General features: G+C 38.0%; 2 protein-coding genes across 2 annotated transcripts in view; one reads left to right on the top strand and one right to left on the bottom strand.

Annotated features, from left to right (window-relative positions):
• The window catches only part of LOC110094215 (sodium/hydrogen exchanger 4), a 38,705-nt gene extending 29,824 nt beyond the window's left edge, over positions 1-8,881 (top strand). The window contains exons 11-14 of the mRNA XM_020819394.2: positions 7,393-7,534; positions 7,687-7,749; positions 7,840-7,923; positions 8,286-8,881. Of these exons, the coding sequence (XP_020675053.1) occupies positions 7,393-7,534; positions 7,687-7,749; positions 7,840-7,923; positions 8,286-8,561 (565 nt within the window). The 3' untranslated portion in view covers positions 8,562-8,881. The remainder of the gene's footprint in view (positions 1-7,392; positions 7,535-7,686; positions 7,750-7,839; positions 7,924-8,285) is intronic.
• A 14,922-nt stretch (positions 8,882-23,803) lies between these two features.
• LOC114580826 (DNA-directed RNA polymerase subunit beta''-like) lies at positions 23,804-25,710 on the bottom strand. The gene is made up of 3 exons (XM_028699537.1): positions 25,175-25,710; positions 24,293-25,029; positions 23,804-23,919 (listed from the first exon to the last, which is right to left on the bottom strand). Exons 1-3 carry the CDS (start codon positions 25,708-25,710, stop codon positions 23,804-23,806), a joined length of 1,389 nt encoding a protein of 462 aa, XP_028555370.1.
• Between the last annotated feature and the right edge of the window lie 216 nt (positions 25,711-25,926).

Genomic DNA, 25,926 nt, shown 5'->3' with positions numbered 1-25,926 from the left:
TTTTAACATTCCCAGCCGTTTTACATAAAAGGGTCCAATAGGGGGAAGCTCTCTTATCCAAGGGCTTCCACAGGGAGTGGTATTTCCCCCTCCACCAATCTAACAGAATGATGTCATAGTTTAGAAACCTCCAAATCAGGGAGCAAGAGTAAGCAAAATAATAAGAGTCCAGGTTTTGTATACCAAGGCCACCTTTTGCTTTTTGGTAGCAAGCTTCCTTCCAGCTAATAATATGAAGTTTTTTCAGAGAGATATTGCCATAGAAAAGAAATCTAGAGCACATCCTACTAATAGTTTTGCAACATTTTTTGGGTAAAATGGCACCTCTGATCCAATATGCCAGAGTATTGCAAATAGTGAATTTAATAAACTGCACTCTCCCAGCAAGAGATAAAGTCTTGGCTTTCCAACCATCCAGAGAATTGGAGATTTTAAGAATAAGGGGTTGGAAATCAGAGGCCCTTAGTTTTCTATAAAAAATAGGGATGCCAAGGTATTTAATAGGATTGGTAGATTTGTCAATGTGAAGAATACTGCAGATCTCAGAAGTGATACGACACCCATTAGAAAATAAAATTGCACTCTTACTGGGATTCACAAAGAGACCAGAAGAGAAAGCAAATTGATGCAGGAGATTTTGAAGATTAATAGCATTAGCTACAGTGGCTTTCCCAAAGACCAATAAATCATCAGCGTATAGTAAATAAGTGATGAAGGAGCTACCCGAAGACACTCCAGTAAAGGCTTGCCTGCAAACAGCGTCATCAAAGGAAATGGAAAGAGCATCAATAACAATACTAAAAAGAAATGGAGATAATAGACATCCTTGTCTCAAACCAGAAGAAGACCCAAAGAACCCCTCAAGAGCCCCATTGATGCAAATTGAGAAGTGAACCTCAGTGATACAAGCCTTAATCCAGGCAATAAACTTAGCAGGAAAGCCTTTAGAAGCCAAGCGATGAAGAAGGAATTCCCTGGAAACAGTGTCAAAGGCTTTGGTGATATCATACTTGGCACAAAAGTAGCTAGCCTTTGAACATTTGTTGAAATCCCCAAGAATTTCAGATGCAAGCAGAATGTTATCAGAGATAAGCCTATTTTGGACAAAACCACCTTGACTATTATGGATAATGTAAGGCATAACTTCCTTCATCCTATTAGCAATGATCTTGGCGATAACTTTATAAATAACATTGCAAAGAGAGATGGGTCTATAGTCCCTGATATAAGTTGCATGGGGGTGTTTGGGAACAAGAGCTAAAGCAGTAGCCTTAGCAATCTTGGGCAGAGAAGCAATATTAAAGAAGGCATTAATAGCTTGGAAAATTTGAGTGCTGATGGTAGACGAAGTGGCTTTATAAAAAGCAAAGGTAAAGCCGTCTGGTCCTGGAGCTGAACAGTTCGGACCAGCAAAAATAACCTCTTTAATCTCTTTCATGGTCACAGGAGCAACTAAGGCTTCAGCAAGGTGGGAAGGGACTGTGCCACCAGGGGGGAAATGATCCAGATGGCTGGGGTTGGTGTGTTGGGTATTAAAAAGGTTTTGGAAATGGTTGATGAAAGCGATTGAAATATCCGAATGAGAGGTAAAGCTGCCATTATCCGATCTAATTTCTTTGATCTTGTTATAACTGTGCCTGATATTAATCTTGGAATACAGAAATTTCAAATCATCTTCCCCATTCTGGAGCCACTTAGCTTTGGCTCGTTGAATGGCCCAGCTAGCCAAGGATGTTTGACATTCAATAACTTTGAGGTTTGTATTGTGGAGCGCCTCAGCAATGCTATGGTCATGAGGATAGTTGTGAGCCAGAGAAAGTAAAGAGTTTTGATCAGCCAACAAAGAGTCCAACTCCATCTTCTAAACATTGGCATTACCCCAGCTTTGACCCTTGAGTTTATTTTTGAGGGTTTTTAGGTTCTGACAAAATGAGTAAAGGGGGCTGGCTTTAGGAGAATGGGCAAAAGTGTCCAAGAAAATGTCCCAAAATTCTTTTTTAGATGTCAAGTAGTTCTTAAACATGAATCTATGTTTATGAGTAGAGGCAGCCGAACTGAGAATCAGAGGGGAATGATCAGAGCAAAGTGTTTCCCCAACTTTATAGAATGAGTTGGGGAAGTAAGCCAGCCAACTATCATTAACCAAAACTCTATCCAATTTAATATAAATTGGATTATCCACACTGATTAAACCAAGAGTACAAATAACCAACAGAGGAGAGGTCGTGAAGGCCAATGTCAAAAATCATCCTGTTGAAGTCCCCTAAATTGATATCCTTAACCGGGATGCCACCAGCTTTCTCATTAGGATACATACAGCAATTAAAGTCCCCCAGCACAGTCCAGGATCTGGAAATGTTGGTAGAAATGCTTCTTAGTTGATTCCAAAGAACTTGCCTTTCAACAAACGAGTTAGAAGCGTAAACTGCAGTAACATCACAAACGGGGGAACCAGACGAAACAATAGTACCATGAATTTACTGACTTGAAACGGTGATAGGGGAGAATTTAATTACTGAAGAATTCCACTTAACCCAGATGCGGCCTGGGTTAGAAAGACCAAAATTGTCGCAGGTACCTTCATCAAGGAAGAGTTTATGAGAGGCAAGAAACCAAGGGTCGGCAGTAGAAGAGGGGGAAATCTTAGCTTCCAGAAGGAAGATGATGTCAAGATGCAGAGACTTGACAAATTGCTTGCAACAGTTAACTTTTTCAGGCCCGTTAAAGCCACGAATGTTCCATGCGGCTAAGTTGGGAAGGATCATCGAGGTGGATTCAAGATTAATAACATAGGGTAAAATCGCTGGCGAGATTGTTGAACACAATGCTGTGGCTAGATTTTGATCAACAAGAATCCATTCCTTGTATTTCAGATTGAGTTCTTGACAACCTTCAGGAAGATCGATGTACCGAACTAGAGGAGATGCCGATGGAAGAAGGAAGGAGGAGAAGCCATTAGCATTCAATAGTTTGAGAATTTGAGAACGCCATACCGAGCAATTTTTGGAGGTCAGATGTGTGGACACGATTATCTTGATATTGGATATCACAAATTTGAGAGCAACCGGTATGGTGCAGCCGTCATCGGACGAAATTTCTTGAGGATCTGTAGTTAGGGAGGTGGAGGAGGCATCCATAGTCGGGAAGGTAAAGAGATGAGCGTCTGAGAGACGGATTAGAAGAGAAAAGAAATTCTTAAAAAGAAGAAAATCGGAGCTAGCTCTGATGCCATAAAGACAGGGAAAGGAAATATTTGCTTATCTTATTACACAACCTAACTGATACAGAGAGTAGGAATATATAGCAGAACCGTAAGCTAAAACTAGATACAGGTTTACATATACTTGTAATATGACATAATAGGTATATTACAGGTATCATTATTAGTAACAAATAACTAACAACAACAACAACAACAACATCAAGCCTTTATCCCACTACGTGGGGTCGGCTACATGAATCCTTTTTTAGTAACAAAGAACTAAATTTAGGAAAAAAATTTAATTATAAATATTTGTATTAGAAAAGCAGTTTTAGAAAGTAGTAAGAAAGATGTTCCATACGAAACCTTAGATTTCATTTGAGACAATTTTTTACTACTTTCTTTAGTAACTTTCCAATACAAATGTTATTTTCAATTAGAAATTTTTTGTACTAAAAAATTGCTTTACATAGTAGAAAGAAAGCTGTCCCAAACGAAATCTTAAGCTCACTCATGCAAAGATTCTAGTTCATTATAAACTCTTTTTTTTTTTTTTTTTTTTTTGGAAAATTTGGGGCATAAGCCCATTCATTGACTAAAAGAAATTACAGAAAAAGGTCCAGCCCCAAGCCAAGAGCAGAGGAGGACAGCAGAAAAATTACAACAACTATAAAGAAAAACTGTAAATAAAAACCTATACCACCCCCAATTACAAGTAAAGAAATAAAATTATGGTATACAAAAAAACCAGGACTCAGTTATTGCTGCAGCCAAAAAACGGCGGCTCATGTTTGGAATTTGAGGTGGCTGCCTTTTTGGCATTCTTGGCACGGGTGTTTTTCTGGTTTTGTTGGTTATTGGTTTGGGATTGAGATGAAGCAGGGCTTTTATTGCAGCTAGGCATATCGTCATTAGACTGAGAAGTCTTAGTGGAGCTTGTCGAGAGAGGGTTCTCAAGGATATGCGAGTCCTGTATTGAGGTGGAAACAAGCTGGGTTACTGGGAGGAGGGAAGAGTGGTAGGTGGTGTTGGGGGAGCGAGGAGGAATCTGAGAAGTGATTGGGGGGAATAGAGGAGCAGGGCTGGAAGTGGTCAAAGAAGGTGGGATGACCACCTCATTGGAAGGAGGAGCAATCTGGTATGGAGCAGATTCAACCGGAAGAGCAAAGAATTGATTACTGGTAGTAATCGGGAGTGTTTTGGGGGAGAACAGGGGAGGATTATCAGCAACGGTGTCAGAGGAGGGGGAATTCAGATTGGGAAGAAGGGGGTTTGGCACCGTAGAGGTGGAGGGTTGGTGAGATAGATGTGTAGTAGGAGGCTTAGGAATGTTGAGACGGGGGGGTGGGGTGGGACGTGGTTTACGACTGGAGCTTCGACCTCGAGTAGTGATAACAGTCTGAGATTTGGGGTTGGGATCAGAGGGGCAGAGTGAGGAAGAGTGCATAATAGACTTATAGTGGGAGCATGGTTCCGGTTTCCAATCGTAGATTACCTTGAGGGGGGAAACTTTCCCATCAACAGAGTAATATATTTCATCAGGTAAAGGAGAGGAGCTCGTTACCTGAACGCAGACCCTTGCAAAGGTCAACCTGGTTTTTGCGGCAGTGAGAGCGTCTACAGCTAGAGGAATCCCGATACAGCTCGCAACCTTTGAAATACCTTCAGGCGTCCAAATGGACAGTGGAAGATTCACGATTTTAACCCATAGCGGAATGGACGGGAACTCTTCACGCTTGGGTATGAGCTCCGGAGTCCACTTTTGAAGGATGAAGGGCTTGCCAAAAAAGAACCATGAACCTCCAGTCCAAGCGAGGTTGTAGTCCTCCTGGGTGGAGAACTTAAGGAGAAAGAAACCGTCATCCATAGTGAGAAGGGAGACAGAGCCTTTGAGCTGCCATGATTTTTTGATTACCGCCAAAAGTGCTTCGTAGTAAGGCCGTTTGCCTATGAGATAACCCACCAAGGAGAGGGACTACTCGGGAGCCCCTGGCGTGAATTGCTTACTAGTGAACTGAGCTGTGGCATTAAGGTTGGGGACGAATGAGAGGGTATGGGAAAACTGGGTGGAAACTTGGGGGCTGTTAGCAAGGAGATTCTTCCAAAGCGGGCCCTCAGGAAGAAGGGGAGAAGTGTGGGGGGAGGCGGAGTTAAGTGGAGGGAAGTCGGCGGAAGCCATGAGGAGGCCCCCAGCGGGGGAGGAGGAAGCGGCAAAACGAAGCGCCAAAACCCTAGAGCTTCTCTTTCTATGACAAGAAAACTCTCGGGGAATCAAAAAAATGCGAATTTAATAGAGAAATGGAATTAAAGCAAACTGAACCGTCACCTTTACCTTTAAATAAGGTAACTTGTGCTTCGTAATATAACGCTCGTGACGGTGTTCCGCTCAGTTTAGCAGTGGATGAAGTGTGTTCGGCTAAAGGAAGAGGAAGGTAAGAGGAAAGCTCTCTCTCTGTTTGTTGGAGACAAGGTCGGAGGTTGAGGCTGGTCGAGTGTGGGTTTGGATCGGACAGGTCTTGGATGGGGATGGAGAAGTCTGGTCGTGGGTTGGGATAGACGTCGGCTTCAGTACAGGAGGAATTAGGTAGGCTCCGGTCATAAGGAAGAGATGGTTGCCTTGCGTATAGGGAGTCAAGATCTTGCAGCAAGATCTAGTAGCCGACAGAAGAGGCGGCCTTCAACGGGTGATTAGAGATCGGAGAGCTTGGAGAAATCAAAGATTAGCAATGGTTGAGGGTTCGGTTAGGGGAAGAGATGAGGTTTCGGCAGTGGAGGAAGGCAACGGCAGGAGTTTCGCATGCGAGAGGAGAAGTCGAAGGAGTTGGCAGAGGTTTGCGAGAGAGGGGAGGAGATTGGGATTAGGGATTCGTGTGAGGTCTGAATCAAGTGGCTGGCTCGCCGATTGAAGAGGCGTGGAATCAAGATGAGGGCGGCAGGATTTGGTCGGAGAGGAAGGAGGTGGAATTTAGAGCTTTCGAGCGGCTCAAGGAAGGGGAGAAAGAGCGGGAGTTCTTGCAGAAGTTAAGTGGTGAACAGAAGCGAAAAAGATGTTCCTTTAGTGTCATATTTAACTACTCAAATGGATGTGCGATCGAGGAGATCTCCGCAGGCGTGCTATAGGACTATTCGGCGCCGTTGCAGACTGGCGATAGGATGTAGCAGCGGGATTCGATGGAGGATATTGGCATGGGCAGCTGGTATGCAATGATTTAAGCATTTTTTTTATTTTCATTTTTTTTTTTATTTCTTTTGGCTTATCTATTATAGGTCAACATCTAAACTGCTAGATTTTACCAAAGAGAGTGGGTATTTTCAAAGAATATATGCCATCCTGGTCTACTTTGGATACCTAATAGGGCACAACCTATGACTGCTAATTAAACTTTTCAACTGATATGGTCATCCGGCTCTTAATTGATGGTGCACTACGACCACCATGTTGACATGGAATGATAGAACCATAAGATCTTGATCAGCTTGGCCACCTTTCCCCCCAATTTAAAATCAAGTTCAATAATTCCCCAAATCCATAGCATTGTGATGTCTTTAAGCGAAAGTTATCTCAGGTATCACATCTGAGATGTAATTAACCATGGAATTTTTCCTTTGGCAAACCTTGATCCCTAGATCTAATGCAAACCCCAAATATTCCAAATTTCAGTATAAGAGAAATCTTTAAAAAAGTGAAATAATTTGCCAAAAAAAAAACTCCATTTGATCAACAGTCTCTCTTCTTGGAGCTTAAGACTTGACTGTTATATTGGTGAATATTTAGAGCTGTTCTGATTATAATTTCCCTTTCTCATTCGCATAGTTTTCCCCTCTTGACATATTTTACTGAATAGGCTCTTTTCAAGTGCATCCTTGAATTGTATTTTGTTCATTTTAGAAGAGCATTAGATAGTTTTCAACTAAACTAAACACTTCATTGTAGATTTGTTCTATATTCGAGCTTATAACTTTCTTTGTGGATGAAATTTCAAAAATTCATGGAAACGCAAGATTCATTTTCCTTAGAAGATCAGCACTAAACTTTTTAAAAATGTTATTTAGTTATTTGGTTTTTTATTTTATTAAGTTTTATTTTTGGTATTTGAATATATTCTTGATCTTTGCTAGACCGATGATTTACAGCTGCATTCTTTATTCTCCTAAACATTGTTTATGGAAGGGCTCCTTTCTTTTGGCAGTGTCAAGGCAACTTTTGGCGTCAATTTTATCCTCTTTATTTTGGTGTTGCTTGGACGTGCTGCATTTGTATTTCCTCTCTCTATTCTATCCAATAAAATCAGTTCTGGTCCTGAGAGGTTGATAATTACATTTAAGCACCAGGTTACATTCCTTTTGAACCCTTGTAATTTCATTGTTTCAGAAGCCTGTTTGGGATATCATCCCATTTCCTTCTTCACCTTAATACAAGTGTTTTTTTTTTTTTTCATTTAATTTCAAACTATTAAAACTTCAATATGATTGATTGTTAACAGTTCATAATTTGGTGGGCTGGTCTCATGAGAGGAGCTGTTTCGATCGCTTTAGCATTTAACCTGGTCTGATATTTACAATTTGCTTACATTTCAGTCATTTCAAACCCTAAATTTAAATTAATAAAATACATGCATTATTAAATAATCTTTCAGTTCACCGTTTCTGGAGTTACTTGGGACCCTGTTCATGCAACAATGATCACAAGCACCATTGTAATTGTGCTTTTCACCACTTTGGTATGTACTTATCTGTAGGTGCATTTTTTCTTTTTCAAGCTCTAAATGAATGATATTTCAAATTTTCAGGCATTTGTCTCAGGCTTCGTTAGGGACGGCTTTTTTACCGCTTCTTAAAGCACATTTATAGTAAAAAATTTTAATTATTGTACTAGAATGTTATTTTAAGAAGCAGGAAGAAAGCCATCCCAAACGAAGCCTAAAACTAACATCAACTATGCTTTAATTATCGCATGTATTTCCCGATACTTGCTGACCATTTCCATTGCATAGCTTTATACATTTATGGTGATAATTTCAGTACTTTACCGGGCATTATCATGTCATATATTATAGTCTTACCTTTTTCTTTTATATGTCAGGCAATCGGTATCTTCACAAAGCCACTTGTAAATAAGCTAATACACCAAGCTCAACGCAACAATCAGCCACAAACTAGCATTAGCAAAGAAGATCCAACCACGCCTCTACTTTCCATAGAAGAATCAACAGAGTCGAATCTTCTCAAAGCGACAAGAAGCTTATCGATTCTTTTGGAAAGTCCGATTCACACAATTCATTTCTATTGGAGAAAGTTCGATAATGCTTACATGAGACCAGTCTTCGGTGGACCAACATCTTCTGGTGGAGATCGGTGAATACGCAGTTTAAACTATAATATTTTATCTGAAAAATAGTAATATTAGTGACATAGAAATGTGTATGGGCTCCTTGCAAAACGTTTTTGTAGCTTGATGGTTTTTCTGAGTGTGTGAATTTATTACCTTTAGGATAAGCCTTGTTTTGTGGCACTTGATAAATGTTAAATATAGCTTGTTTAGTTGTTTTGTATTAGTAATAAGTGGATCATTTGCTCGGTAGAATTTGGATATCTAACATTGAAATATTTTGTTTTTGTAGTTGGGAGATTAATTGGAGCTCTTTGACAAAATCGAAAGCTTGATTTTGTTGTTGCAAATGATTAGACATGCAAAATTATTCCCTCAATTGCATATTTTTCCTCATCCCTTCCTCTCTAAATTGATCCTATTCTTTCCTTGTTGGAGCTCTTTGACATAGGTTGATGTTACCATTTATTCCTCCTACATGGTTAATCCCAACAAGTTGCTATCATTAACTTTCTTCCAAAAGAAATCAACATTTCAGTTATTTACAATATCGAAGGGAAACATTTCAATGCCCACAGTGATAAACACTAATGTTAATATTATTCAGTAAGTGATGTTGAGCTCTTAGGGGAACTGAGGAGACCCCAAATCCTATTAGATATATGGCATCCACCGTAGAGCGAAAAGGACATTGGAAAAGTGATATACTGTGGTCAGGTTATTTCTACTGTTAATTATTTATTTAAAATAATAATTATGAATAGTACAAAATATTTTTAATTAATTGATTATTTTTAAGTTTTGATTTAGCCATTAAATTGAGCATTCTTAGTTTAAAACTGAACGTTTCTCAGTTTTAATTCAGTTTTTAAAACTAAAATTTTAATTTTGCTATGATGAGCAATAAAGTAATTTCAAATTTTTTATATATTTTGGGTTCCTTAATCTTTCTCTCTATTACTTCCATAAAAAAATATATATCATTTTTTGGGAGAGAAGGTTTAAAAGATTTTGAAATTAGCTAAGAACACAATCAAATTCAATGACTGAAGGCATACAAATTTTGTATATGAATTAGTTTCCACATCTTGTTGTTTATTCGATTCCATATTTTATAAATTTATCAAAAATTTAACATAACTCTAAAATTTGAAAAAAATTTATAGAATTGAAATTAATTTTTCTAACATTTGGCATCAAAGCATTTTCAAAATCTTTGTCTCGATATTTTAATTTGTTTAACTTTTATTTTAGGGAAAATTGATCGCATAAAGATTTTAAATTTAGTTGCCTTTTATCATAAATAAGGCTATAAATTTTCTTGGATTAAATTTATATCATATTCGTGTTTTAAAACTTGAATTGTGATTTTAAATATGATTTTTGGTTCTTTTATAATTTCTAAAATGGGAGAATATTTTTGAATCGAATCATTCATTTTATTCTATTTATTAGTTTTTTTGCAAGTTTAAGCTTTCACGCAAAAAAATTAATTACTTTAAAATTAAATGTTTATTTAGTATATGATGATATTTTAGAGGCCGCTTGTTTGCAATTGGAGTCAACCCTATATTATTTAAATATTTGTATGGGTAATGTTGGTATTTCCCATAGATAATTGCTATTGTTATGGATTTCACTAGCTTTAATAAAATTGTAGAAAGAAAAATTTGCAAAATTTCAAATTATTTCTTTAAATTCATTTTAGATTTTGTTTAAATACATTTAGATTTAAATTTATTTTTCAATGCTTATTTATATTTGAGTCATTTACTTTGATAAAGTATGATGTAAATTTGTTAGCATCAAATCCTTTGAGTTGTTGCCTTTCCCCAATGTTCTAGTGCGCTGCTAGGGCTTCGCCCTAGCCGCCTCCAGTCGTCATTTTTTTTTTCTCGCATTTGGAGCCTCCTCTCGTCATCAATCCTCCGTTCTCTGCTACGGGTGTGCCATAGCCGGCTTACAACTTGTGCCAAGGGGAGTTCTGTTCCCTTGTTACTCTTTTATCTTTCCATTTTTTCTTCCTCACTCGAGCTTTCTGTTTGCTTCCTCCTTGCTCGTTTTAGGCTAATATGTCCTCCTCTGCTTGGCGGAATGGCGGTGAATCGCAGGTCGACCCTGGTCTTTTGGAAGGGTTGATCAAATCTCGCTCGTTCCTTGATGCTTTATCTGATTCTTCTTCTTCTTCTGTGTGTTCTTTTGACCTTAAAACTACTACATTTCATGGTTTTCCATGTTTATGGATTTCGGAGGAGGAGTTTTGTGCCCTAGCTAAGCCTTATAAAATTGCTTTAGTTGATTTTTCCCCACTCACCATCCTAGTCTCTATTCTATTCGTAGGTTTTTTCAACCTTAAGTTGTTTGGAGAGTTCTCGGTTACCATGTTGGATCAATCTCATGCATTGATCAAGTTGGGGAATGATCTTGATAATAGTAGAATTATTTGTCAGTGATCTTATTTTGTTTATAATTTCTTCATGAAATTGACCAAAAGGATTCCTTTAGCTGATATTGGTGTTAAATCTCCCGTTATTTCCTTTAGGATATCATTTCCCAACTTGCGTCCTCATCTATTTTCCCATCATATCCTCCATGGCATGGGACTGTTGTTTGGCGTTCATTAAAAGTTGATAATACTACTGCTTTGGGCTCTCTTCCATCTATTGCCCATGTTTTAGTTGAGCTTAATATTACTAAAAAATATTATGATAAAGTGTGGCTTGGTCCTGATAGTTGGGGCTACATACAGTAGGTTGTGATGGAGGAATTCCCTCCCTTCTATGATAAATGTAAATGTTTAGGGCATTTGATCAGTTCTTATCACCCCATTCATGCTTCTAACCCAATGTCTGACAATGTTGTTCTTTCAAATCCGATTAAGACTAATGTTCATTATGATATGAATGCTCCAGGTGCTGTGGAAATTATGGATAATGTTACTTCTGGTTTTCCTGTTTCATCGATCAAAGCTTTAGTGGTTAATGACAATAATGGCTCCCATATGGTTAATAAGGTGAATGTGGATACTGATAATGTCAGTTTAATTGATGTGGGTGACTGTTGTTTTGCTTTTAGTTTTATCTTGTAACAACAAAGAGGATCTCAATGTGGCCACATACCATGAGGTTCTCATGTGGGAAGCAACCCTTTCTTAGTTAACCTGAAAACTACTCAGACACCTAGTTCTATTACTGGAGGTGGTGAGGATGGTTGTTCTGAATTTACTCCTTTGGGGCCCAAGGTTGCTTTCCCTATAAATAGTTTGGTTTCAAACTGACCTATAGTGAATGTTGGGTTGGATGATGGGGATTTTTATATTAATGATAATGTAGTTGTAAAGTATGAAATTAATGTTTATTTGAATGCCCCTACCCCTCTCATTGATATTCATATTTCTCATATTGCAAATGATGATTTGTGAGCTCATTTGGCTGCCAACTCGAAGGAGAGCGTGGTGGTTCAAGGAGACTAGCTTGATGAGTGTGATTCAACCTCTGATTGGGATGTTGGGGAAGTGAGGGATGTGCCATTAATTCATTCAATAGATGTCGATGAATTAAATGTTATTCAAATAGTTGAGGATGGATTTTTTGTTTTTTCAAATGTTGGTAAATGTAAGCGGAGGAGATCTAAAAGAAAAAAATCTTGGGTTTCTTCTTTTCTTCTGTGTTTGTGTCCTTATGACTTGGCTTGCTGGTTGTGCTCATGGGTTCTTTGAGAATTGGTTGGTTGCTGGTCCTTGTGGGGTCTTAATTTTCTTGTTTGGGGTTTTTTAGTTGTCCTTTGTTTAGGTGTTGGCTGGTTTGTACGTTGGTGTTTATGTGGTGGCCTTTTGGTGCTTCTTCTTGGCTGCTTTTATGGTGAATATTGGTATTACTATGGTGACGTTTTGCCTGCTTGTTACATAATGGTTTTGCTTGGCTGCTCTCTTGCAAGGTCTTCTTCCTATTATTTCCATGTAGGTGTGGTTGTTTTTCTCATCTTTCCTGTAGATTTGCTGCTGCTAGCTGCTTCTAGTGGTCATTTTGTTCTTCTAGTTTTTTTTCTTTTGATTTATTTATGATTGTCATAATTTTGATCCTTTAGCTCATCTTTGATATATGTAATATTTTTGAATTAAGGGCTTATAACTATGAAGTATGGAAGAGATAATTCTCTTCCATTTAGGGTAGATGAATATTGATAATGCTATAAGAAAAGATGAACTATTTGAAGTTAAATATACTAGCATTCATGATAAGATTGCTCTATATGAACATTGAGACCAATCTAATTGCTTAAGTTTGATGTTCATAAATAACAAAATATTTTCTAGTATTCATTATTTAGTTGATCAGTATAAAAATATCAAAGAGTTAATTAAAATAATTGATGAACAATTCAACAATTCATAAAAATCTCTTACTATTATCATAATTATGGAGTTTATCCTTGAAACTAAATGGAATTAAAGATGTGGTAGAGCACATACTACAAATACGAGATATTACAGCTTAGCTTAAGATTCTTAAGGTTGATATGTTTGAGTCTTTTCTAGTGCTCTATATTTTGAACACACTTCACAACAATATGGATTTTTTAAAACATCTTATAAGACACAAAAGGATAAATGGTCAATTAATGAGCTTTTAACCATGTGTTCAAGAGGAGGAAATGCTGATTATAAAATTTTGTGATAATATAATATTAGCTACATATAGAAAGGACTGGAGCCACGTCAAAAAGAAAGGAAAAGGTAAAGTACCACCCCAACCTGGCATCCATAAGAAGTCAAAGTGTTTTCTTCATTAAAGGAAGTGACATATGAAGAAGAATTGCATAAAATTTTGGAATGGCATAAAAAAAAAAAGGTATAATAATCTCATTTGTCTTTTATGAATCTAATATGACTAATATTATTTATAACACATGGAGGATTGATTCAGGTTTTATAATCCATATTTATAATACTTTGTAGGATATGCAAAACTTAAGGAAGCTAGTGAGAAATGAACAATATATTGATTCAAGAAATAAGATGAGCTCATATATTGAAGCAATTGAAACATAATACTTAGTACTTAGTAATAATTTTATTTTAGTAATTTAATTTCAGTTTTCAGACTTGTACCTTTTAGTTATACTTTTAATTTTTCAAAAAATTTTGTTGGTTTATATTATAAATCTAAACTTTTTAGAAATTATATTTTATTTGATAGTCTTTTCTATATTAATTTACAAAATAATACCACTAATAATATACTATATGTCAAGTTGGCATTAAAAGATATGTTATAAATAAAAATTCATCTATGTTGTAACACTGGAGATGAGGAAATATCTCTATAAATAGGACTAAGAAATTAATGAATAAAGGAGTATTTAATACTTTAGATTTCAGTGACTTTGATACTTGTGGGGGTTGCATTAAGGGTAAGCAAAACAAAAAATTAAGGAAAGTACCAAAGGAATACAGACATATTAGAGATCATACATATATATTTTTGTTGTTAGGATATAAATTTTTATGCTCCAAAATATTTCATCACCTTTATAGATGATTACTCACAATATATGTATCTATATGTTCTTTAAAATAAAAATGAAGCATTAAGTGCCTTTAAAAATTGTAAGGAAAAAGTAGAGAAATAATATAAACAATAAATTAGAATTATGAGATCAAATAATGGTGAGTACGTTGATCCCTATACAATGAACCACGAGCAAGGGGTGGCGATTTAGGCAATGCGCCCATTGGTGCGACACATTACTTGAAGGGTCAAACAACCTCCGAATGTCAAATAGAGAGCGACATTATAATTAGAACATCAAATTTTGCTAGGTTGCGAGCCCTCTCAATTGAATAAGATAAAATCAGTCAAAAGGGAATATCGACACCCGAAATTGATGAATACTGATACCCAAACAATATCTGAGTAACAAATAGATCACGTTGTTGTATTTGGAATGTCGGTAACATAAAAAAACTATATTTTGTTTATTAAATTTGGATCATCCAGAGTAGTGGCATACATCCCAAGGCGAGAACACATATTTTGAAGAAATCAGGCCTCGACACTGCCTAAATAACTTATGATAGTAAAATGGACTTCTTCGTTGCGACTAGAATGTCAAAAATATCATAAATGCACTATTAGTTCATCTAATTTTTACTGTTCAATGAATAAGACATGTTAAATGAGGTAGTTGATGCGCAAATCAAAGAATCACATGCAAATCGAGGCAACTTCTGATCAATTAAAGAATTCATATTGTTTGGGATCATTGAATTAATGGCATATCATTTATATAGCAGTTAACTTATAAAAGCTTAACAAGAGATCAAATGCCAAACAAGGAAAAAGAAAAATTCGAATTAATACACATTAACAGCCTTACCCCATTTTATTCATTTGAAAACTATCCTGGCTGGGGGAGTAAAGGGAGAATTGGAAACTCTTGAGCTCTGCTAGGGTTTCTTTCGTCTCATCTCTGCTGCTTTGCGTCGTCACCTCCCATCCCCCTCTGGCTCTACTGGAGGCCCCCTTCTTATTTCCACCACCATGGACCCTTTACTTCATCTTTCTGATTTTCCCCCTTTGATGCCTGTTGTGGGACCTCCTTCTCTTCCAGAACACAACTGGTTATCTGCATTTGCTCTTGATATCTCATCGGCATCTGCCTTCAACTTTCCCACTTTCCTCTTGAACTAGAAATAGTTCCTTTTTCTAGTGAAAAATTTTGCCAAGGAGCAGAATATTGAAGTCTTTGCTTGGTGGGATACTCCATCTGTCGTAGGCCTTTTTATGAAGCGCTACTTGGCGTTGTAAAGAAAACTTGAACCTTAAGGGCTCGCTGCAGATGCTTTCTCTCATCGATGGTTTCTTCCTGTTCAGGTTTTCTTGATCGGAAGTTTTGGATTTGGTTTGGTATAGAGGAGTGTGGTTCCTCCTTGGCAAATTCTTCATCATGCAAAAATGGCACCCTAAGTTCAAACCGAACAACAACAACAACAACAACAACAATGATAAAGTTCTTGAGAAGTGCTATGGAGAGTTCTTGATAAAGTGGGATAAAGGCTTGATGTTGTTGTTGTTGTTGTTGTTCAAACCGAAAGAGAAAATATTTCTTTAGTTCCTATTTGGATCAAAATCAACGACCTTCCTCTTGCCTTCTTGAATTCGAAAGATATTTCTAGGATTATGAGAAAGGTTGGTGTCCCCCTTGTAGCAGATGCTCTCACTGTCAAAAAATCTCGCCTGACATATGCTAGAGTACGTGTGTTGGTGGTCAGCAACATGAAATACCAAGAGGAGATTTTGGTTTCTCTAGACAAAGATGTTGTTGCTCTGAAAGTTCAGTATGAATGGAGGCCTACACCCTATGACCACTATAAGTCCCTTGTTCACTACTACTCCATATCTCCCTTTAAAATGCAATCTGATGAACCTAGTAATTCCAAATCTGATGTGCCCAAGAATTTCCCTCTGAGAGGTAGAAGCCCCAGCCTGAACTTCAGAAACCGTCATACCTCCTCTTAACCTGAAAAAAACCCAAATCCTTCCTTTATAAACTCTCAAGCATAACCCATTAGGGACTCCATTCCTTAGGTCTCTAACCCCCCACCATCCAAAAACTTAAACCAATCCCCTGCCACCAATAGCATCGGACTACCGCTTCAATACCAACCCCATTCTCCTCCCCCACAACAACACAATCGCAACCTTACTACTTCTCATGACATTCCCCCACCCAAGCCCATTACTTTATCTCCTCTTGACAACCCCAATTTTTTTGAGGCTGGGCAAATCCCAAATCTTAATTCTCCCATAGAAGAGGTCTCATCTTCTTCAGTTAGTGCTTCTCAAAGCTAGGAAATGGTCTCCCCTCTGGGAGTCATCTCGCCTAATAAATTTGAAGTTTTGCAATCTCAGTCGTATCCAGCCAAGCCTCCGGATTATTCTGTATATGATTAAGTGGTTATTAAAAATCAAATGTCCAAAAAAAGATCTCAGCAGTCTTCTTCTACTGCTATGGTGTAAAAATCTGCCAGGGGTAACTAGGCTAAAAAGGTCCCTTCAAACTCAAATTCCTGATGTTTTTACTATTTATAGCTGCCTGGAATGTCAGGGGATTTAATCACCCTAACAAAGTTCTATATTGCAAGCGATTTTTTAATTCATTTAAACTGGATCTGTTATGTATTTTGGAGGCTAGATTACACTCTCCATATCTCAAGAGTCCTTTTTTTGAAGTTTTTCACTCTGTTTTTCCCAATGAACAAAGTTAAAACAATTTGAGCTCTCTTATTCGGGTCGGATCAGGGTCAAATGGAATGCTAGCAAGCTTAATTTCACCCCTGCTCATATCTCTTCTCAACTCATTTCTTAATTTGCTTAGGTTGGTTCATTACCTCCTTTTCTTCTCACGGATATTTATGCTTCCAATAGCAGTATTGAGAGGAATGACTTATAGGCTCTCATCTCACATGCCGCTCCTCGTAAGAATATCCTCTAGATCCTTATGTGTGACTTTAACTGTTGCTAGTTTGTCTCTGAAAAGCTGGGGGGCACAGCCATTTCCCAAGGCTCTTTAGTAGAATTTAACAATATGATTTTTGACAATTGCTTAAGAGATCTTCACTCTATTGGTAGCTCTTACACCTGGTATAATCAACACATTGATAATCCGATTCATATTAAGCTTGATAGGGCTCTCGTCAACTATACTTGGACAAATGCTTATCCTAGCTCTTACTGATCTATTCAAGGTCCCTCTTGCTCTGACCATTGTCCCTTGATTTTGCATTCTTGAATTTCTTCTGCATCAACTCACAGATCCTCTTCAAAAACTACTGGACTAAATTCGATTAGTATTGGACTCTTCTACTTAAGGCTTTCTCTAAACCCTCTAATAGTAATCATTTGTCTTATTTGTGCACCTCTCTTAAACAACTCAAATTTAGTATTAAGAAGGAAGCCTGGGTTAACTCTTCTTTTATTAACCTTCATCTTGATGAGTTAAATAAGCAGCAACAGGTTTGTCTGGAGAAGATTCATGACAACCCAAATGATCCTCTTCTCACAGCCTCTCTAAAAGATATTAATAAAAAAGTCTCTGAATTCACTAGTATCCTAGCCCCTTTGTGAGTTGGATTAAATATTGTATTTCAAACGTGAAATTCTCTATCTTGATAAATGGTGCTCTTGAGGACTATTTCTCATTGTCAACTGGTTTAAGACATGGATATCCCCTAAGTCCATACCTTTTTTATTTGGTGATGGATGCTTTCTCCACTCTTCTTGATGATGGTGGTTTTAAAGCGATAGCCATAGAGGGCTTCTCTTTATCCCATTTACTTTATGTCGATGATGTGCTCATTTTTGGAGAAGCCACTATTGAGAATCACAATAATCTCTCTAATATTCTTAATACATTTGCAGATGCTTCTGGGCTTCATGTGAATTTAGACAAAAGTTGCATCATTTTTCCTAGGAATGTGAACAATCAGGGTGATGTTTTCCATGCTATCTCCATTCACAATACTAGTCTTAAGAGTACTTATTTGGGGATTCCTTTGTCTTTCAAGAGCCTCAAAGTTGCTGATTTTTTACCTCTTATTGATAGCATCTCTAAAAAGCTCTCAGGATGGAAGGCAAACCTGCTTTCTTTTGTTGGATGTATGCAGTATTTGAGATACAACATCCTCAATTCTATTACCTACTGGATTCGTGGTGACATCTTGCCCAAATCTGTTATCAAATTCTTTAAGAAAATATGCTCTAAATTCCTATTTTTTTGGAGATTCCAATTCTAGTAGGAAAATACACATGGTATCATGGGAAAAGGTTTGTAAGCCCAAGCATAATGGGGGTCTCGGTCTGCCTTCATTAACTTCCATTCAATATGCTTTTAACTGCTCAGTTATTTTAAGAATGTACAATATGGCTTCTCCTTTTTCCTATTGGTTATTCAGTCATTATATCTCCCCATGGTGTCCACCTCCTTCATATGCTTCTAGATTTTAGAAAGTAGTCTGCATCACTGCTGCTGCTACTAAAGATAAATTCTCTTTTAAAATTATCCCTAACGCCCCTATTTCTATGCATTAGAACCATTGGTGTTATAATGGCAAGCTTGATGATTTCTTGAATGGTCACTTCTTTCTTCTTGCTACCAATCCTCATTCCTTTATCAGGGACTTCATTATGGGCAATAGCTGGGTTTTACTGAATTCTATTCCTCCTCCTGTGAGCAATGCAATTCAAGACATTCCAATTTTGGAGAGTTCTAACAACTGCCTTGTTTGGGGAAATCAAAACAATAATAAATTTGATGATTATATTAAGGAGTTTTACTCTAATTTGCCTAGCTGCACTTGGTTTAATTTGGTATGGCACGCTAAGTATGCATTGAGATACACGAGTTTCATTTGGTTGGCTATTGTAGGAGGCATTAAAAATGTGGATGAATTGCATAAAAGGAACATATCTATCCCTTTAACGTGTAGTTTATGTTATGAATATCCTGAAAGTGATTCTCACTTATATATTGAATGCACCTACTCATATGCTATTTTTTCGGATATCATGTCTAGCTCTAAGCAACTCCTTCTTAGGCCCACTATTCTCCAACTTTTAGAATGGATTGACGGAGAACATAGTACCCATCAGCCGGTTAAAAAGCTTTACTTTCTCATTACTGGATGTTGCATTTATCATATCTGGAAAGAAATGAACAATAGGAGATTTGGGAACAAATTTCAAAGCACGATCACCACTTCTTTAAGTATTAAAAAAGCTATTTTTGAGAAACTTATTAAGTGGAAGAACTGATCAAAGTATCGGAATTGATTTAGTTGAGGATGCTCTTTTGTGGTTTTATTTCTGATAGTTGGAATCATTTATGCTGCTTTTGACGGCTTTTGTTGGAGCTGTAATTTGAGATAGTTTGTATGTTGGCCCATTGAACACTGATTATTCTGCTTCGAGACACTTTACATGGAATACGGCTACTGGGTTTTGCTTCGTCTGGACTATGATGAGGCTCCAATTTTGAATCCCCTTTGGATGGTCTTCGGGAAACCAAGGGTCTGACATTTTGCTGTTTTCATGTTAATATCCCTGAGTCCAGATTTTTTGGCTTTTGGAGCATTTCTTCTTTGCGGATTTTTGCTTTCTAGCTATTTTCATGTTTTTTGCATTCTTGTATGTGCTCTCTTTTGAGCATTTTTTTGTGCTTCTGTTGAGCAGTTCCCTTTGTTTGGGACCTTTTTTGTTCACTTTCCTTTCATGTAAGTCTCTTTTTACACCTTCAATATATGGGCTAAAGCCCAAATTTAAATAAAAAAAAACCGACTTACTATTAAGGACTCAGACACGTCATTATACCGTTGTACTTTCTTGGTTTGATTCTTTACTAGTTATCTCTATATATACATGTGTTTAGCTTGTCATAGAACAACACAGATAATGCAATTCTCCTTTCATTTCCTTTCTCTCTTTCGGCTTCCTCATCTAGCTCCATCCGCTCCTGTCATGTTCACATGGTATCAGAGCTTAAGAGCTCTTCAGCGACTTCTTGATTTTCATGGCCGAAAAAGATTCGGTCAGGTCTCGCCGGACAATGTCAAATGTTTCTCATCAAGAAACCAAGCTGCTCATTCCCTCCCACCTCAAATTTATTATATCTAATATCAAGAATCTCATCCCTACTCTCCTCACATTTGTGAATTATGCGATATGGAGGTTGCAACTTCATCAACATTTCTTCGTAAATGGGTACGGTGAACATCTCACCGGATTTGCTATATGCCCATCGGAATCTACCATCACCGACCATGTTCGTTGGAAACCGATAGATCAAAATCTTGTATCTGCTCTTTTTGTCTACAATTTCACCCTCAATTCTTCCTTACGTTCTTAATCTCAAAATCACTCTTGACATCTGGATCACTCTAGAACGACGTCTTCAACCCACAAACTGCTCTCGCGTCTTTCAGCTCAAGAATGAGCTCCATTAAATTCAGATGAAAGATTGTACGTTACCTACAATCTACAATCCTTTCAAGATGGCTATACGAACTTTGCTTCAACCGATAAGTCTTGACGACTTTTACTCCTTACTTAGTAGCGAAGAGATAAATCTTCTTCATAAACATCGTCAAGAGAGTCAGCAATCCTACTCTGTGGCTCTCTTTTCCAATCAAGAGCAATAAAAATAAGTTTCACGGTCGTGGCTCATCGCAATGATAATAGCTTCCTGCGGATTCTCAAAACTTTGCAAGAACCACCTCACCGAGACCAATGTGCCAGATATGCGGAAAAATGGGTCATACAACATTGAATTGCTGGCATCGCTGCAATCTAAGCTATGCGTCTCCATCCAATCCAAGAGCCCTCACAGTTCAACAATAAAATGCCATCACCAATGACTGGATCTTGGACTCAGGCGCATCATCTCACCTTACCTTCGATGCAACGAATCTTCAACATTCTATGCCATATAATGGATTCGATTCGGTCTCCATCGCGAACGAAAACACTTTACCGATCCAAAACTCGGGTCAAGGCATTCTGCCTCTACCTGAGTCTCACCGTAAGCTTCGTCTTCAGAATATTCTTCACGTTCCCTCCCTCTCGCATAATATTTTATCTGTCTCTCGTTTAACTTATGATAACAATGTTTCAATTTCATTTAATGCTAATGATTTCACTATTAAGGATCTTCAGGACCAGAAGCTGCTTCTCCGAGGTCCTAAACGAAATGGGTTGTACCACATCAAGGTTCCTACCAATCATAAGAACATTGCTCTGGCAACGGTCCGATCTTCCAATCTTTCCTGGCACGCTCATCTTGGCCACCCTAACCGTCGCACTCTTCAAACTTTGGCAAAACTTTTCCTGCTATTACTCCCCGTTTTTCTACTGATGTTTGTATCTCCTGTAATGTTTCAAAAAGTCATAAGCAACCTTTCTTTACTAGTGAGTCGGCCTGTAATAAACATTTTCAGCTCGTTCATTTGGATGTTTGGGGTCCTGCACCCTTACTTTCTATAAATGGCTTTCGTTATTACGTCATCTTTGTCGACCACTTTACTCGCTATAGGTGGCTGTATTTACTTAAATCTAAAGATGAAGTGTTTAGTAAATTTTAATAATTATGTAATCTCATAACAATAAATTTAATGCTATAATTTAGACATTTTGGTCTGATGGCGCCGGCGAGTTTACCAGCAGTAATTTTTCTAATTGCCTAATTCAACATGGCATAACTCACCAACTCAGTTGTCTGCATACGCCAGAATAGAATGGCACCACTGAACGGAAACACAAACATCTTCTCGATCTCACTCGCACACTTCTTCACGTAGCTCATCTACCCAACATCTTCTGGGTCGAAGCTACTTCAACGACCAATAATCTCATAAATCGTCTTCCATCTTCTATCATTCTAAATCAAATGCCGCATTTTTGGTTATGCATCTTACAACCATCTTCGCACCTTCGGTTATTTATGCTTTCCTTGGACAAAACCATACGCACCAACAAAATTGTTTCCTCGCTCATAGGAATGCATTTTTCTCGGATACTCCACTCAGCACAAGGGATATCGCTACCTCAATTTACATCAAAATCGTGTTTACATATCGAGACATGTGGTCTTCTATGACATATTTTTCCTTGTTCTAGCACAATAAACAATCTGCCTTCAGACACTACTCCGGCATCTTGCACTCCTCTTCTTCTTATTCCCACATCTTCCATACGTCAAAGCACTAATCTTCAATCTATTCAGTAGGCTAGCAGTATATCCAACCATTCTCTCAATTCAATTTCTCCTGACAGTTCCACGGTTCCTCTCAACAATACGAACACGTCCACCAATCCTCCTCCACGATACCACCTGCAAACCCGTCTCTGCTCCGGAATATCAAAGCCAAAACAAATTTTTGACTTGTCAGTCGTGCCTTCTACAGTTCACACCCCCACTTCTTATACTGAAGCATCAAAACATGGTAAGTGGTGACAGGAAATGTTAAATGAATATCTCGCCTTGCCCAAACAAGGCACTTGATCTCTGGTTCCTGCTCTGCCTGACGCACTTATCCTCGGGAGCAAATGGATTTTCAAGACAAAACTTTTTCCAAACGGTTAGGTCTCTCGCTACAAGGCTCGTCTCGTAACCTAAGGTTGTTCTCAAGAGTTCGGTGTCAATTTTATCGAAACCTTCAGCCCGGTGGCTAAAATGCTCACAATTCGCATGCTTCTCACTGTCGCTTTTGCAATATCAATGGCCGGTTACTCAGCTAGACATTTTGAATGCCTTTCTACACGGCGATCTGAACGACGATGTGTACATGAAACAACCTCGCTGCTTCGAAGATATTCAAAATCCTCAGCAAGTTCGTAAACTTCACAAATATATTTACGGTCTTAAGCAGGCACCGCGACAATGGTTTCAAAAATTTACCACATTTCCTTCAGACTCTCGGATTCCAATTCAGTAAGGCTGATCCCTCACTTCTCCTGTTTACTCAAAATGACATCTATCTTTTCATTCTAATCTACGTCGACGACATGCTCATTACAGGAAACAACTCCTAAAAAATCCAATACACATTGCAGCGGCTTCAATCGGAATTCAATCTAAAACATCTAGGAGATGTTTCTCTCTTTCTCGGCATTCAGGTGATCAAAATCAACTCTGGCTACTTTCTAAATCAATCACACTACGTAAATGATCTTCTTCGTCATGCAGGTATTTCAAATTGCAAACCTTCCATGACTCCTGCAACGAAAAAACAACCCAAAGGCACGGACGATCAACCATATGCGGATCCCCAACAATTTCTCAAACTCGTCGGATCACTACAATACTTATCAATTACAAGACCATATATCGCTTTCACAACTAATTCAATTTTTCAACATATGCAACATCCTCGCAATTGCGATTATCAAGCACTCAAGTGGCTTCTGAGGTACATCAAAGGAATGATAAACTTCGGTCTCCTGCTCACAACCGGTGATCTTCATTTACATAGTTACACCGATGCGAATTGGGAGGCTAATCCAACTGACCGCAAATCAATGTCAGTTTTCTGCACTTTCCTTGGCCCCAACTTGATCTCTTGATCGGTCAAAAAGCAAACTACCGTCGCCCGATTATCCACGGAAGCGGAATATCGTTCCCTCTCATCTGCTACCTCGGACACTATTTGGATTCGTCGACTTGCGGCAGAACTTCGCATACCTCAAAATTCTCCTACAACAATACATTGCGACAACACGTCAACTATCGCGCTCGCCAACAATCCCGTTTTCCACGCAAGGATGAAACATATCGAAATTGATTATTACTTTATCAGTGGACACATTCAACAGGGCAACATTAATATTGCTCACATCTGCTCAATAGATCAAATCGCTGATATCCTTACAAAAGCTCTGCCTATCAACCAGTTTTATGCTTTAAGGTCCAAATTAACCATTCGTTCACAGAATAATTAATTTGAGGCGAGCTGTTAAGGACTCAGACACGTCATTATACTCTCGTACTTTCTTGGTTTGATTCTTTACTAGTTATCTCTATATATACATGTATTTAGCTTGTAATAGAACAGATAATAAGAAGTCCAATTCCAATATCTTTATTTCGAGTGGAAATGCATCGTAGACCAATATATATATCGTCTGCTAATACACGATAAATTAGTGTTTGGACAAAAATCTTTTCCGTCATCCCATTTTTAGGACTCACGGAAATACTTCGGATAGTACCACAATCCGTTCTACGTACAAGAATGTGTTGAACTACTTCAACAAGTCTACGCGTGAGGTATCCAGCATCTGATGTTCGTACAGCAGTATCTACAACTCCTTTGCGGGCTCCGTAGCAAGAAATTATATATTCTGTCAAAGAAAGTCCTTCCCGTAAATTGCTTTGAATGGGTAAATCAATCATTTGTCCTTGAGGATCCGACATTAATCCTCGCATACCTACTAATTGGTGTACTTGAGATGCATTTCCTCTAGCCCCCGAAAAGGACATTAGATGGACTGGATTAGAGGGATCAGTCATCCGAAAATTAGGATTCATTTCTTGTCTCAAATATTCACTTGTAGCATACCATATCTCAATGGATTGACGTAATTTTTCTACCACATGTACATTCCCATAATGATGGTTTTTCTCTAAAAGAAAACTTTGTTGTTCAGCGTCTTGAACTAACCATCCCTTAGAAGGTATTGTTAAAAGATCATCAATCCCTAATGAAATAGATGTAGCAGTGGCTCGCTGGAAACCCAAAGCCTTCACTTGATCCAGGATATGTGATGTATATGCCATTCCGAAATGATCTATTAATCTGCTAATAAGTCGTTTCATAGCAGTTCCATCTATCACCTTATTGTGAAAGACCAGATCGGTCCGTTCTGCCATAAGGACCTCCATATTCTGCTGAGTAAGATTCCACAATGGGCCTGGGTCAGTGATTCGAAAACTTCCTTTCCTAAATCTTGATTCACACAGAAATTAAGAAATTATGATACCGGTGAAATTGGAGAGACCCGAATTCCCACAAGTATGGGCATCACTAATATAATTTCTTAGTTTTTATATAGAGCATGAGTTAGATAGCCTATGAGTAGGCCTGCCAAAACCCCTGTATGGCTTCTTCTATTTCTCGATAAAAAGAAAGATGACCAACAGTAGTTCGAATGTATATACAACGAATTTCTCTTTTTACACTTCCTATTATTCGATAGTGCTTATAAATCTCATTATAATTACCAAAAGATTCATATTGAACTTCGATGGGAACTTCTCTTGAGCCAACGACGCGTTGATCTAGTCTCCACCGGAGCCACAAAGGACTATTGAAATGGATTCGTTTCTGCCGATAAGCTCCAAGTGCATCATAAGAACTAGAAAAATACGGCTCTTTTGTATACTTAAAGTCATTCTTGTAAACTGTTTCCTTTTTAGAGTTTCTGCAATTAGAATTATATTGATTATACCTATTTGCACAAATACCTCGGGGATTCCCGATCGTTAATACATAGAGTCCAATAAGCATATCTTGAGTTGGTACGGAAACGGGATCTCCAATAGCTGGAGACAAGAGATTCATATGAGAAAACATAAGTAAACGAGCTTCTGCTTGAGCTTCCAAAGATAAAGGTACGTGAACAGCCATTTGATCCCCATCAAAGTCTGCGTTGAAGCCCTTACAAACTAATGGGTGTAAACAAATAGCACGCCTCTCCTACCATTCTCCTTTCATTTCCTTTCTCTTCCGGCTTCCTCATCTAGCTGCGTCCGCTCCTGTCATCTTCACACTTACCTCGTCTCGTAAAATGCCTCGTCCGTTAAGTCTCTTCGCCTTAGCTATCTTCGACTTCGACTCTCCTCA

Source organism: Dendrobium catenatum, unplaced genomic scaffold (assembly GCF_001605985.2).
Source record: "Dendrobium catenatum unplaced genomic scaffold, ASM160598v2 fragScaff_scaffold_1338, whole genome shotgun sequence".
In the NCBI taxonomy this organism is placed as follows: Eukaryota; Viridiplantae; Streptophyta; class Magnoliopsida; order Asparagales; family Orchidaceae; genus Dendrobium; species Dendrobium catenatum.
The sequence above is the reverse complement of the archived record's forward strand: the minus strand, read 5'-3'. Positions and strand labels throughout refer to the sequence as shown.